Source organism: Synchiropus splendidus, chromosome 16 (assembly GCF_027744825.2).
Source record: "Synchiropus splendidus isolate RoL2022-P1 chromosome 16, RoL_Sspl_1.0, whole genome shotgun sequence".
Classification (NCBI taxonomy): Eukaryota; Metazoa; Chordata; class Actinopteri; order Syngnathiformes; family Callionymidae; genus Synchiropus; species Synchiropus splendidus.
In genome coordinates, this window is record NC_071349.1 from 8,312,761 (window position 1) to 8,327,633 (window position 14,873).

At 43.9% G+C, this 14,873-nt stretch overlaps 2 protein-coding genes across 2 annotated transcripts; one reads left to right on the forward strand and one right to left on the reverse strand.

The window, feature by feature from the left end:
• Positions 1–316: 316 nt before the first annotated feature.
• LOC128747519 (growth arrest and DNA damage-inducible protein GADD45 beta-like) lies at positions 317–4,813 on the forward strand. Its single transcript, XM_053845450.1, has 4 exons — positions 317–604; positions 1,002–1,103; positions 2,643–2,856; positions 4,042–4,813. The coding sequence occupies exons 1-4, from the start codon at positions 561–563 to the stop codon at positions 4,144–4,146; spliced, it is 465 nt and encodes a 154-aa protein (XP_053701425.1). The 5' UTR covers positions 317–560; the 3' UTR covers positions 4,147–4,813.
• A 2,043-nt stretch (positions 4,814–6,856) lies between these two features.
• gng7 (guanine nucleotide binding protein (G protein), gamma 7) lies at positions 6,857–14,544 on the reverse strand. The gene is made up of 4 exons (XM_053845817.1): positions 14,421–14,544; positions 10,492–10,603; positions 9,997–10,112; positions 6,857–9,708 (listed from the first exon to the last, which is right to left on the reverse strand). Exons 3-4 carry the CDS (start codon positions 10,075–10,077, stop codon positions 9,583–9,585), a joined length of 207 nt encoding a protein of 68 aa, XP_053701792.1. The 5' UTR covers positions 10,078–10,112; positions 10,492–10,603; positions 14,421–14,544; the 3' UTR covers positions 6,857–9,582.
• Between the last annotated feature and the right edge of the window lie 329 nt (positions 14,545–14,873).

A 14,873-nucleotide genomic window follows, 5' to 3' on the forward strand; every position in this document is an offset into this window, starting at 1 on the left:
TCAGGTCATCATCTCCAAAAAGGGAATATTTAACCTTTTTCACCATTAATACCAGCCGTAAAACATCACCAAACTCCTTGAAAACGGAGCGTGCCACCTGTTGCACCTCCGCAGCAACTATTTGCAAGGCAGCACCTGAATAAACCATCCAGCTACTGCAGATTAGAAGCGGAGCGCACAACGTTTATGATGATAATCGAGACACAACTTTGGGATTTAAGGCTTTACAGCAGCACAAAGCCGGTTCCTGTCACCGCAGAAGCTCGTCATTACGCAACACGTCACTGAACATCAGCTGTTCTCCTGAGAACCATTTGCAGTTTCGCCTTCCACTCTAGAGCGACATATTGTTTCCAGTTAAAACCGCAGCAAACAGTTCCAAAAGACAAAGAGCGCCGTCGGCCTTTTCTCCTGAGCCAATCGTAGAGGCCAGAGGTTTCGGTTCCGCCCAGATTCCAGGGACAGATATGACGCGCGCCAGTCCGGCTGCTCTCAGCTCTGCGCTGCACGCGGGAGGAGAATGATCCGACGCGTGGACTCTTGAGTTGGAGCCTGCAGACATGATTCCTGAGGAGGACTTCTGCTCCGGCGTGATCGAGAACAGGTACATGCTCCACTCACTTCTGAAAACTGTTGGTTTTATTTAGCACTTTGGATTCGATTAGATGTTTGCTCCACAGTGGGGAAATTCCACACGTCACAACAGCAACATTAAAGTCATCATTAAAGTCAATAAAGACATCAAGGAGATGCACATAGTACTGCATATATTAAATTGTAAGCTAATCTAACGCACGAGTCACTCGCCGGAGCTTTTGTGCACGTGCTGCCCGCGTGTTGACCATGACGTCACGCAGCCAAGTTCACTGCTTCCCATGTTTACATTATTCAATGTATAGCTGAGGATCAGTTACGCGCAGCTTGCGTGCATGACATTGTAACTCATGTGGAGAAGTGACGCACGTGCCTGAGTGTGATCCTCCTGGTGTGTGTGTTTGCAGGGTGCAGTCCGTGGGTCTGGCTCTGGAGGAGCTGCTGGTGACGGCCCAGAAGCAGGACTGTCTGACAGTTGGCATCTATGAATCAGCGCAACTTCTTAATGTGTGAGTTACGTAACGCATAAATCGTTATTGAGCCGGGATCCGCACGCGCTGTCCTGCAGTTACACAATAATGCTACACACCAACAGAGTGGCACGATAGCATTCTGCGCACGATCGTCTTCCAGAGAGGGTTGAGGACTGCAGCATGTCAACACTGTAGTAGTGACTGAACTAGTTTCATCATTCCTCTGCTGCTTTGTTTGAAGGACACACCTGTCTCAGGTGAGTCGGGGACAGATGATGGTTGTGAGGGAATGGCGGAGAGCTGCTATTGTTGTGTTGTTGTCCGTCAAAGCAGGATGAATGACTGGGGTGGGAAAGACAACTGTCTGTGGAGACACCAGTCAGGCTGCTCTGATCGTCTAAATCATTGTGTTTATTGTTTCACCTGCACACGCTGTACGTCTTGTGCTGATGCAACTTGTGAGTTTCTGACTCAGTGGCTATTATAGTGACGGGACACCATCATTAGACCCTTGGAATTAAAGGGGAAGATGACTCTTCTCTCATGGCATCACGTTCTTGCTACGTGCTGTGTACATTTAGCACTTACTGGGTGGGAAGCCTCCAGTCACAGGTGTGTGTTGTTCCACACTCTCTGTTTGCACCCTCCAAATTTGCTAAAAATTAAGCTATTTTTCTCTTTTTCTTATTTTATATTTTGCTTTTATGCAGCACAATCATGGCTGATGCAGCGGTGACAGGCGTTGCTGACATTCCTTACATCATAGTAGTGTGTATTTTGGTGTGTGTGAAAATAGCTCTCACTCCAGTGCATTCTCAGAAGTTAAACATAACTCTTAGACAAGAAATAATTTATTTAATTAATTTGGATTATATTATTTTTGTTGGTGCTCTATTTTGGTACGTTTATTTATACATTTTTAAATTTCAATTGAAGAATTTGGTTTTTTAATTTAATTTGAACAAAATTCAACAACAAACAAACAGCGTCTCTTTTATATTTCAAACTTTAAATTTCTTTTTTTGTTTTAATAAAAGTTGGTCACTGAGTTAGTGAATACATTTTTGACCCAACGCTTTTAATTTCATTAAGTTTGTGTTGTATTTTTATTTTTTTTATCTCTACAAATTTAAAAATAGTTTCTTGTTAAATTTTCTTTTCATTATTTTAATTTATGCTTCAACATCATCCGAATTGCTTAAACATGTTTAAAACATTCCATTAATGTTATGATTGCAGAATATATTTCTTGTAAAACAAATATATATACTTAATTGTATCTTTTTATTTATATATTTCTGATTGATTTCTTTCAAGATGGCTCCTGATTTATTGAATTAGATTTGGCTGCAACTCTTTAGTGTAATTCTGAGACAAAATTGATATTGTGCTTTTGATCAGCAATAACAACAGAATACACACAGCATAACAAGCATCTTCTTTGGTTGCTACAGTGTGTTCTCCTCACTGCATCCGAGTTTTGCTGACCAATATTTTGACTGTATCTCTGTGCACGTGGCCTCAGCTCGCTTGTGCTTCAGCCCCCTGTGACATGACTCTCCTGCTGCTCCTCAGAGACCCTGACAGCGTGGTTCTGTGTGTACTGGCTGCGGACGACGAGGGTGATGTAGCGCTGCAGATCCACTTCACCCTGCTCCAGTCCTTCTGCTGCGACAGCGGCATCACCATCCTGCGAGTGTCCGGGGGCCAGCGGCTTCAGCAGCTCCTGCGGGCTGTGGACACCAACAGGAACCAGGAGCACAGTGACCTGCACTGCATGCTGGTGACGGTGCGTGTCTTATGCAACCAGTACAAACGTGTTTATTCCTCCTTCTCCTTGATAGCTGTCAAAATGTCTTCTGGAAAGTCTCTACTCTGTTCTTCCTGGAGTTCAGACAGAGGAATGCAGCCTCTGTGCAGTCTGCATGCTACAACTACACGCTGTTCTGTACACACAGCCGCAGCCACTGTGGCTCCATCTGCCACACAATTTCCTGTATATCGTCCTTTATTGCTCCAATTTCCTCCCCACTTATCATGCTACTCCGTAAAATGTGCATTTTCCTAAAGCTCAATTCTGATTTATGATACCTGAATATAGACTCATGAATTTTTAATACTACTATGACATGCTGATGGTCTTTGCCTGTATTTATGTGGCCTTCGCGAAGTCAGAGTGAAGCTGTGACAGGCTGTTAGGAACATTTTTGTTTGTTTATGTTTATGATATTAGTTTAACCGTAGGTGTCAGTTAGGTTGTATGTACCCACCACAAATCCTGTAAGTCACCATAACCCTGGATAGTTATAGGAGTTTAGAAAATTCTGACGCTCATGAACGCATCATCCACTTGCATCCAAGATCAGCGCTTCACAGAGAGCGAAAGAAATGAATATGCATATAATGATACAAATATTACTACTACTAATAATAATAATATAATACACCAGCTAAATATGAAATAAAAAAAATCAAATAATGTTTTATGTTTGTTTGTTTTTTTAATATATACATACATAAATGTAAAACAATAGCAAAATAATACATTTGTCAAATGCAAGAAAAATAATTTCTTTTTTCATCAGTTGACTGTTTTGTTGCTTCGCTTTTCACCTTGTTTATAAGTTGAATTTCCTCTTATGTTTACTGAAGTTGATGCCTCATAACAGCACTCACCCGGTGGTGAGTTCAGGTACATCTGAATTCGATATGGTGCGTTCAAATAGCATTTGCTTCTGGGCAAGTATCACTTTTTGAAGTTTGCGTTTCAAGTCTGCTGTGCATTATCTTTTATCACAGCAGAAAAAATAATGTTTATGAATCTACTGCAACCCTGAGGTTAATCTGAATAAATATTTAAATGTACGACCTGGATATTGGTGGGAAAGAACCTTGGAGGTGGAAACCACAGACAGTTACATTGTGAGATGACCAGCAAACACACTCCTGGACTTAAAATCCATTGCCATTCCAGAATCCGCAGGCGGACCACTGCCGGCTGCAGGAGGTGGGGAACTACTGCCAGGAGAGGCGGTGCGTGGATCCATGGGTGCCGGAGTTGGTCCTGCAGGAACGCTGAACCACATGGAACCTCTGAGCCGGCCAAAACCAATGAAAGAGGATGCAAGTCACGCTTGAGAACGGACTGAGGTGGACCCCTGCTGTGGTCTCCGACGGGATGTGCTTGAAGCCCACACACGAAGCTCCTGTGCTGCAGGGACGGCACAGGAATGTGGCTCCCACCTGGGAGTGTCCCGGGAGAGGTGTGTGACTTGTGTATGTTTGGTATGCAAGAGAAGGTTGCTCCTGTACCGTGTGGTTTCCATGGAAACTGAGGTTAAATTGCTGGAGTGTTTTCTCGATGAGGCCAAACACATGTCATAAACATGTAATTACAGGAACATAATGAGGATTCTTTATAGAGGTTCATGAGGGTTTTAGAACACGGGGGGGGGTCACGACAGGACCCAACGGTTTTCCCTTCTTTTATGATCGGAAATATACTTCCTTAACTTTTAACTTTAATGCATTGCTTCGTCAAATAAGTTCAGACTTCTGAGCCTGTTTCTGGCCTTTGAGGGAACCTTCTCCTTTATAAAGGATCCTTGTTGTACTTGCCAGCATCGACATATTATATATGAATCATCAGTTCTGCCTTTGCTCTGAGAATCATCACTAATGCCTGATTTATGGATTCTATGAATGTAATTTATGGTTCAGATTCCTGTGTTGAATTATTAATAAATTATTTGTAGTAAACGTGTTTGTTCTCTGGTTCTTCTTTCGCTTGTGTGATGACATTTTTATTACAGTTTATTTTGCTTTAAAGGAAGAAAGATGAATTCACAAAATGTTATTTTAGTATAAATAAAAAAATAATAAAATGTTATTTTCATTGTAATTACATATAAATAAGATTTGAAAATAACATGTTATTTTTAAGTTACTAAATACAATTAAAAATATTATCAATAATCTACTGATTTAATTATTCGATTTTATATTAATTTTGTATGAAACGCTATGTATTATAATGTTAAATATTAGCAAATAATATCAATTTCATTCACTTTAATATTCGACTGTATTATTTGCCCATGACAGTTGAATAGCTGTGAGGACTCTCCAGTCCGTGATGATGTAATGGAGCTGGTGTGAGCTCCAGCGTTAAAAATAACCAGCTGTTGAGTCAGACTCAGGTGGAAACTCAACTCTGGCAAGGAAACCAAAGCTGGAGATCCTTCAGTGGGATTACGTAAGTGTTTGTTGATGTTGGTTCTGAATGTTCTGGAGAGCACATGACCAGGTGTGTGGATGTTCCCCTCACGCCTCCCTCACATGTCAGTGGCTCACATGGACCTCCCATTTGTTTACTGGCTGTCGGACCGGGGCGTGGCCGCTGCAGAAGCCCTGGGCTCTGGTTGGCCGACGGCCTTCGACCTTAAACCCGCTGGCTTTGTCAGAGGGAAGCAATGAAGGGAGGAGGGAGTGAGAGCTGGCAACAACCGCATTCCTGAGAAATGCTGCACCTGAGAGCAGAGCAGGAAGTTTTCATGGCTGCACTTCATGTTCTGTTCCAGCTGTCCGGTCGGCGTGTGGAGCGGGCACAGCCTGCTGAGTCATGCCAGAGGAGAGGAGCCTCACCTTTAATCCACATCAGGGCTCATTACCTGGACTCTTCTATCACGACGTGCTGTCCTCCTTTATTCAGCACAATCACGACTGATGCGGCAGCACTTGGTCACATGTTTCACATCACGTTCCAGGAGCTGAGGCTCAGGCCTGCGCAAACTGTATCGACTCCAAGGAGGAAATGCTAGCCATGACTCTTCGACTAGAAAAAAAAGATTTTTTAAATTTAATTTATTTATTTTTGTATTTTGTTTAAAAGTATTTTAAAAAAAGTATATATATATATATATATATATATATATATATATATATATATATATATATTTATATCATAAATAGCTTTCAATGTGACATTTAACCAGAAGCTTCTTATCTATCAAATTTTCATTTATTTTTTTAAATAAATATATAAAATTGGTCCATAATTTAGTGAATTGTGCCTTTTGAATTCAATTGACTTCATCATTTGCCATTTAAAAAAATACACATATTTAAACATATAATTATTATACAAATTAAACGTGACAATTCACTTTATAAAAAGGTAAATAAAATGTATTTCAAAATATGCATCATTTATCCAAATTGTAATGATATATATATTTTTAAAATCTATATAGACTTTTGCTTTTGGACTCCAGGAGGAAGCACTCGCATCATAGAGAACATTGCACCTAGTAATATGTGGTTGAGGTAATGACATGACTGCATAATTAGCTCAACATCACTGAGGAGGAATGTGGTGTCGTGTGTCTTACTTTCTTTTTTTTACTGCAACATTAGTGATGTAACATTTATGTATCAATGCCATGTTTCATTTATGTAACTTAATTTCTCTTTTTAATATATTGAATGTATACTAACAGATAGATAGATAGATAGATAGATAAACGGACGGACGGACAGACAGATAGATAGATAGTCAAAAAATCTCTCTTTTTTAAACCCAGACAATGACATTGTGAGCGCGATAACTTAAATAACTGAGCATGAGCATGATAACTTAAGTCTAAAATTGTGATCTCCATATAAACAGTGTACATCTATTTAGCATCACACTTCCATAACAGACAACTTCACAGTCTCTTTTCAAACAAAGTAGGTCGGCACTTGACTGAATATTCTACACACACAAAAAAAGACAAAAAGGTTTGTATTATATCATCTTTTTATTAATGTTATCTACGTCTCAATATCATCTTTTTTGACAGCAATATCCACAAAATATTAACAGTGTGCGAGGAAATAAAAGGATGAGTCATGGCACGTCAGAAAACAGTTACAAAAAATAGATCGATTTTCTTCATCATAAAATCAAGGCAAATAAACACGAGAGAAATTAAAACATGAGACGGCTCGGTGGGAGCGTCGGCATGGAACTGGAGATCGCTGACCACAGCGGCCCGTCGACCGTCATCGCTTCGTCCAGACCAGGTGGGTTTGGTAAGGCAAGCGCTAGTCGACCTTTCGGTTAGGTTAGAAAAATACTTGTGTTTCCTGGGTCGGATATTTGATCCAGATATGATCATTAAACTCACACTGATCAATCCCTGGAATAAACTTCATGGTGACTCAGAGCTACATCAGCCTTGCATTAGATGTTGATATTTTCTGCCCTCTGTTGGTGTAAAAAAGAATACTGGCGTTTAAATCCCTGGTATACCAAATTCAGAGTGACTCTGAGTGTGATGCAGGAGTGTCAGATTCAAACTCGGTGTGATAATTTCTCGGAAAATAGAGTTTTCCCAGCACACTCGCGACCTTTCCTCCGGTCACGCTCGCCCTCACCCGAAGTTACTCAGCAGTGACGCTTGCAGTGCAGGAGCTGTGCGTTCGTACCACTCACAGAAGCACAAGCCTCAGCTTCTATTTCGGCCAAATCTATGGGAAAAATATTCGTGCTTCTGGTCTCAGCAGGTTAGCATGCTAGCAGGTGAGCACACCAAAAGCTATGTTTGTCAGATTCCGGTGACAAAAATAACTTAAACGTAGCTCAACCTGCTAGTGGAAAGTCAAAATGGCGGATTGGAGAAGCAGAATTGTAGCCCTTTCTCTAAAACAGCTCAGTGATGCTAGCCACTGCTTCTCTTCCGATTTCATTTCTACGCCAGGTTGACGAATTTTCAGAGAGATCAGCTTTTTCAATTGTTTCCATCTTTGTAGCGCGACACTTAAGCACGTAATCCATATCGACCTCATCACGTTTGGCATGAACGCACCTCCAGCTTAGTATTAGTGTCTGCTAATGCTAGTACGCATGCTAGCTTCCATGGGCTCCGAATCTTGATGACCCAAGCACAGCGGAGAATTTGAAAGGACAAGACGGGCGGACACAACGTTACGAACAATGGCTCTGAGGTGGAGAGAAGGCAATGCGATAGTTCTAGCACCATGTTCTAAAATATCCCAAAATACCTTTAATACGCCTTTGCTTCCCTATGAAACGGATCTGAGGCGCCGCTGTGGACACTTAGCAACATCGCGAACAACGAAAGAGTGACGACGGGGTGGCTGCTAGCTTACAATCAGTTGAAGAGAGGCGTGGCTGCACTGGCGTCTAGACGAGGTCTGACTCGACGTAGCCGCGGACCCAACAACCTCCCGGTTCTTCTGGTTCATGGGCGAATGAGGAAAGAGATGAGGTCAGACAGAAGAGTCCCAGAGCCGGGCTCATGAGCTTGTATCTTACAGACTCTGTACAGGGTATTGGACACGCAACTGACCAGAGTTCCATCGAAAGAAGAAAAAAAAAAAAACCCAGAAAAAAGAACGACTACTCGCATCAACTGATCACTTCTGCACACGTCGCAACGAAAGTTTGTACATTTAGTTTCACTTCTTTTTTCTTCGGTTTTTACAATCAAGGTTTCAAGACAAGAAAAGGGGGCGGAGACGAAGGAGGGAGGGGGGAGGGGCTGCTCAAGTCGGGGCGTTATCATTCTATTCTGAGTCTGATTGGTCAAAAATAAAGGGGTGTCCGTGTGATGGCTTGGTTATTTACGTCCTGCCGCGACCCCTCGTCCCAGCCGGCTATTAAAAGGTTAATCCCTGGATGAGATCTCCGTAATCTGACAGGATTCACTTCACGGTTCAGCTGCAAAACAATCAAATGTACACTACCGTCTGCTAGTTAATGCTCCAACGAAATATCCACGAGTACACAACTGAGTATCTCTTCAGAAAAATACAGTTAACGCTGGGAGCGGTGCGTCTCTGTCGCCGCTGATCTGGGGTCAGCGCCCACAGAGGCGCTTCTGTACAGGTTGGCACAGGTGGAGGTTCGGCCAGAGGCTGCAGGCGCCCGCCGCGGAGGCCACAGGCAGAGACGGTCAGGAGGTGGGGCTGCACGCCACGTCCGCGCCCATGCTTTCACTCGCTTCCCTTTGGAAGAGTAGCTGAGCAGCGCGCACCAGGACGACCAAGCACCTTGGCTCAAACTCTCGCGAGCATTTTCCCCCGAGCTCTGGCTGCAGGCTATGGCGCTTTTCCAGAGTGTGTTTTTGTGTGTGTATTAGTATGACACGGTATGATGAAGACTCCTGGCTGCAGAGTGTGTGTCTGCCGTTAGAAACTGATCGTATATATTAGTGGAACTGTGTGTGTACTCGTATAGCTATCCTTGTGGGGACAAATTCACACACCTACTTGCAGGGACATTTTGCATTTGAGGGCCCCTTTTTTGAGCAAACCTCAATTTGAGGATTAAACCTTCAAAATCATTATAGTTAAATCTAAGTTTGGTTTAGGTCCTGGTTAAGGTTTGCCATTTCTTTCGAATGGCTGGGGAAAGGGTCAATGAAAGGTCCTCACAAGGATAGAGGTGTGTGCGACTATATGTGTGTGTGTGTGTGTGTGAAGGAAACGTAACTGCAGCAGAGGTAAGCTATAGAATGATGCAGGGCTTCTTGTCCTTGAATGGGTTTTCGGAGGTCGGGACCCCAACAAGTAGGGGGTCACTACGGGCGTGCTGCTCACAGTAGCTCATCAGGTCTGCAGCTGCTTTGGATACCTGAGGAAGACGTGGAAGGATAGCAGCTCAAGCTAAACAAAAAAGGAGGATCTAAATAACTGGGGTTACTTCGGAAGAAAACAATGATTTAGAGCCTTTTCCCAAGCTACATTTTCAATATGTGGCCCTTACTAAACATGACTGAGAGCTTAAATGGAAAAAGATATGGAAAAAGTGTTCACAATTTTTCGAGCTTATAACTCAGGAAAGCGTGCAGACAGGTCACATGAGTCTCATCACTTTCACAAGGCTGAGTCGAAAACCGCTATCTGAGTCGAAGCCACAAACCTTGATACGTTCGATCCCCGCCTCGATCCTCAGCTGCTCCACCAGTTTCCTGGCCTGGGCGATGTTGTTAGTGGTGGACATGCTGGTCCATCAGAATACGCCGACACAGCAGAAAACTGAACCAGAGTGAGCAATAAAATGTCAACCATTTCTCATCATTGACTTGTAGGAAATATTAACACACTGTTCATACGCAAGTGACTTTCGGTCAAACCATGCTGATGATGTGTAGAAGGGCTGTGCCATTCATTTACATTCGGTGTCGCCACCAGGGAGTCAGTACAAGACCGCTGGTCATAATGTTTTGGTTTTTTTTTAAAGAAACAGTGTCGTGCAATGCCGACTTGTGGAGGAATCAGATTTGAATAACCTCATTTAAACGCGAATTTAACAAGAAGATCTAGAAAACATGCTTCCAGATTTACAGCGACACCCTGAGGTCAGTCTGCGGTAGTGCAGAGTACCAGCAAAAAGGTGCAGATGATGGAGCGTCACCTGGGTGATGGAGTGCAGACGTCTCTCTGACACAGGAGCGGAGCGAGGGAAGAGTTCGAGTTCACAAGGTCAGCGGCGGCGTGCAGGTGACCTCACATTGGCTTGTCTCTGCCTGAAAAAACACCAGGTTTAAGTCTGATTCATCTCTGCTACTTAGGGCAAACAGAGTGTGTCTGAGTAAATACCTGCTAAAAGGAACAATTGTATTCAATTGAAATCTTGCATTTTTATTTGCATTTAAATGAACCTTCTTTTCTTTTTGTCCCCTTAAATGATTCCTTATTTTTCCAATCCATCTCCACCTAAGGTCAGATCACAGAGCCAGCAGAGAGGCCCAGAAACCCAAAGTCCTCCCAGGCCAAATGAGATACACAGTTTTCCCTGAGTCAGTTCCGGAGCATCCACCCAGGTGCCCAGAGAACCTCACCAGAAGTGGTGTCCAGGAACCTGACAACAACGTGGAGGAGCAGAGGTTCAACTCTGAGTCTCTCCCAGATGAATGAGCTCCACCCCACAGAGGAAAGTCATTTTTTAACGCTTGTATTTGTGAGCTTGCTTGTGACCCTGGAGTGCAGAAATGTAGAGCGCCCACTCGTGAACAAGACCTCAACTCAGACCACAGTCTTAAATTCAGAGTTTAATTCAGTCACCAACTGTGAACTTGTCTTGGTCCCAGATGGAAATGGAAAGTAAACTCATGTCAGAAACCTGCAACATCAGCGACACAAATCTGAGCTTCTTTGAAATGCACTTCGAATATTTATTAAAATGCTCCTGAATTCTTAGAACCACATGTGTCCATGTCTTCCATACATGGCTTATTTTCTCTGTCTCCCAAAGACGTAGTGCTAGAAGCCGGAGGTCGTGATGAGGACGCCCCTCACCTATCCCTCACCTACATGACAGCACCATGACCATCCTGGCACAGTCGCTCTGTTTCTCTCCCGGGAAGAAAGTCCTGCTCTAATTACTCCAACTGTGGAGAAGCTGAGAGACTAGTGTGTGTGTAATTACAGGCTCACACGTGTGCATGCGTGTGTGTTTGAGTCTAGACGCTAAATGAAAATCTCCTATAATATATTACACGTACAAGGATGTCCATGGAGAGGCTCATACTTAGTGAGATAATGTGAACATAGTACTGTTTCAATATTGATTCAGGTGCTTTTGCCTCACCGCAGGAAGGTCACAGGTTTGACTCCAGCTTGTGCGAGTTCCCTCAAAAATCCTGAGGTCAAATGACTCTAAACTGTCCCGAGGTGGCAGTGTGTGCAAGTGTGTTTGTCTGTATGAGTCCAGCAACAAGCTGCTGTTCCTCACCTGCCACCCTGGGTAGCTGGGACTGGCTCCACCCCCCCATAAAAGTGTGAGCATAGTGAGCATTTTACGCTACTTTCACTGCTACAGCATCACATGGTAAACAGTGACTATATAAAGTCTTTAAAATATTAAATTATTCTAAAATTCAGCTAAGAATCTCTGGTTTATATAAAACTACAGCGAGAGCTACATTTTAAAATCTTCAGCGAGAACCTCCGACCAGCTTTCAACAGTAAGGGAGTGCAGAGGTTTTAATTTCATTGTAAAACAATTAAAATGCATCAATCGTTTTCAATAAAATAAACTCACAACTTAGAATTAATGAAACACATTATTATACACTAACACACAAAATAATAACTTTAAGTTTCTTTGATTTCCTGCAAACTATTTAATTTATAGTCAACTTGAGCATCTAGCAAATGCAAAAGTCCCTGCTTCCCATGCCCAGAAGCCAGGTCCACACTGTACGGGTGGCCTGTTTCCATGGCTGTTTAAAACAGAATTGAGTGAATCGGTCCTGAGTCCATTGCTAGTACTAAGTGCCCTCACCATCCTCCTTCCAGTTCTCACCCTTTTTCTAATTCAAAAAGACTTGAAGTGAATGAATGAATGAAGTGTTGGAGATTCACCTCCTGACTGGGATGAGCAGCCCACTAGGAGTTGAGGATCCACCTCCAGACCGATCCATTCTGCTGGTGTTGTCATGAAAAACACCCACCAGAGTTTCAAAGGTTCTGCTTCATGTTTCACCCCTCACCTAGTCACATGCCTTCTTAAGTGATCGAAAACTTACCCTACATGTTTAGACGCTGAGTCAAACTCAAGGCTCCGGGGCCACATCCAGCCAGGCAAGCCACTTCAGCGGCCCACAGGAGCTTTAAATTCATATAGTTGGATGGTCCTTCACTTCAATGACATATCAAAGCACAGCAATAACATTCAGTGCTGTCGATGTCATGACCTACTGAGAAGACTGTGGTAAAGCTTTACAAATCAACAAGCCGTTTTCATCTTAAGTTGATCTGAAAACTACGGGTAAAAAGCTAATTCATTGCTGCACACTTCATATACGCTATAAATGAATAAATGTATCTTCCACAGTGCACAATTGTCTATGAAGAAAATGATTCTGATAGTTATGCGATGGCAGATCGAAGCAATAGGCCGTGCATGTCAGCCAATAAAGATACATTCTAAGTCAGATCCGGAAGTAGAACATCTACTTTGCAAAACACCTGCCTGATAAATATCGTCTTTTGCCAATCTGAATGTTTGACGTGTGGTAGAAAGTGCGATTGAATTCCTTTATTTGACGTATCATTGACTGGGCAAAAAGTAATAATCGCGACTGCCGGATGTGACGTCAACGCCCAAAACACATCTACAAACAGACGCATTTACCAACGCCGGTCATTCATACGTCATCGGTGTTTACAAACTCTCAACGAACTTCTTCTAACTACAGTTAACTTCTACGTCTACTTTTCAGTTAATGAAGTGCATTTGTTGATTTAAACGGTTAAGTACAGTTATTGATTTAAATCGACCTGATATCAATCCAACTAGCCTCAAGTATGATTCAAAAAGTGGCTTGAAATGTCGCATACGTCACTGATTCTGGGGGAAACTACTCTCAACTTGTTCGGAAAAGAGCCTATTTTCCTTTTGTGCCGTGCTAAATGCCTTTGATATGATTCAAAAGAAGTGCAGTGCTGTGGTTCAGCTCACTTTGGAGGGGGATATGATGTAGTTTTCAGGGATGAATTGCAGCTCGCTGTTGTCATATGATTTCACTCGGCAGTCGGATGTGGTTAATATTAAACATGTGCTTTCATTCCTCCAGCCTGTTGATTTTGGAAACTTCCTGATATGAAACTACTGTGGAACAACATCGTTCCAAAACACGCCCCCAATAGATTCTGGGGAGGACTGTGCACGCGATCAAAACGCGTCTGCTGGTCGCTCCCACAAGAAAGATGATACAACCGAGGCCCCGAGGTCCACGCTGGGTCCGGGCTTCGGAGCTTATCGAACGAGCGGCTCCGGGGCCTCCAGCACGGAGCCATGTCCTGCTCTACAGGCCTGCTCGATGCTCCCACCGTGAGAAAACACAATGCGGGCATTTTGATGGATGGAACAGTGTGTCCTCTCTCTCCAATGGCAATCCACTCACACACGCGCGCACGCGCGCGCTCAACACGCGCAAACACACACTGGTTTTCGTGCACAGATCTGGAAGATTTCCGAGCCACGGCGAAGGCGCAAGGAGCAGGTCCACACCGGGGCCCGGGATCCGTGGGAGCGGGGTGGTTCGGGGGAGGCTGTGGAGGGGAAACCATCCACGCGCGAGTCCGGAGCCCCGCGACACGATCCGCCGCTGCGCAAACAGCTCCAGAGGAACCCCCCGGAGCTTTCCTCCGCTGACCCCGTCTCTGCTCTTCCACAGCCTCTCCACCGGCGGAGGGGTTGAGGGAAGCAGGATTCGTGACACCGATGAAGCCCCTTCCCCTGCAGCCGAGCTGCGAGACCACAGGTCCGGGCAGCGGCGCAGCTGAGGCTCGCGATTACGACGACAAACACGCTCACAAAGATCCCCAAAAACTCACCTCAGGACGCGCTGTAATGGTGATTTAAAGGGCCAAAATCGGCAGGGTTCTTTCCCTCGGTGCTGGTTCACTCCCCGTCTTCGCCGAGCCAAACGCCTCCCCCTCCGTTCCAGTGTCTGTCCACTCCTCCTCCCTCCCTCCATCCCTCTCATCTCTCCGTCGTCTTTCGGCCAATCCAAGCACATTCCGACAAAACACCTGAATCCGAACCTAAAACAAACGGGTTTGTGGTTTAATCGAATCCTCGGGAGCAGTTCGTTCCATCAGCAGAAACCAGGACGTGAAGGCCACGTTCAGAATCAGGACAGAATATGGAGTGATATCAGAGTGACATGGCTGACCATGACTGAGACCGTGACCACGAGGTTATTTTACAGACCATTATTTTCATCTGTGTTCAGTCATGATTCTGTGGAGCTAGAAGTCCACCAGAAGGTCAAAATAAGTGGCAAC

Excerpts from the sequence above, each read along its gene's own strand:
- gng7 (XM_053845817.1), bottom strand. The coding sequence starts at position 10,077 with ATGTCCACCACTAACAACATCGCCCAGGCCAGGAAACTGGTGGAGCAG. Across the intron at positions 9,709-9,996 it reads CGGGGATCGAACGTATCAAG|GTATCCAAAGCAGCTGCAGA; the intron begins GTTTGTGGCTTC and ends CGTCTTCCTCAG.
- LOC128747519 (XM_053845450.1), top strand. The coding sequence starts at position 561 with ATGATTCCTGAGGAGGACTTCTGCTCCGGCGTGATCGAGAACAG. Across the intron at positions 605-1,001 it reads TCCGGCGTGATCGAGAACAG|GGTGCAGTCCGTGGGTCTGG; the intron begins GTACATGCTCCA and ends GTGTGTTTGCAG. Across the intron at positions 1,104-2,642 it reads TCAGCGCAACTTCTTAATGT|AGACCCTGACAGCGTGGTTC; the intron begins GTGAGTTACGTA and ends GCTGCTCCTCAG.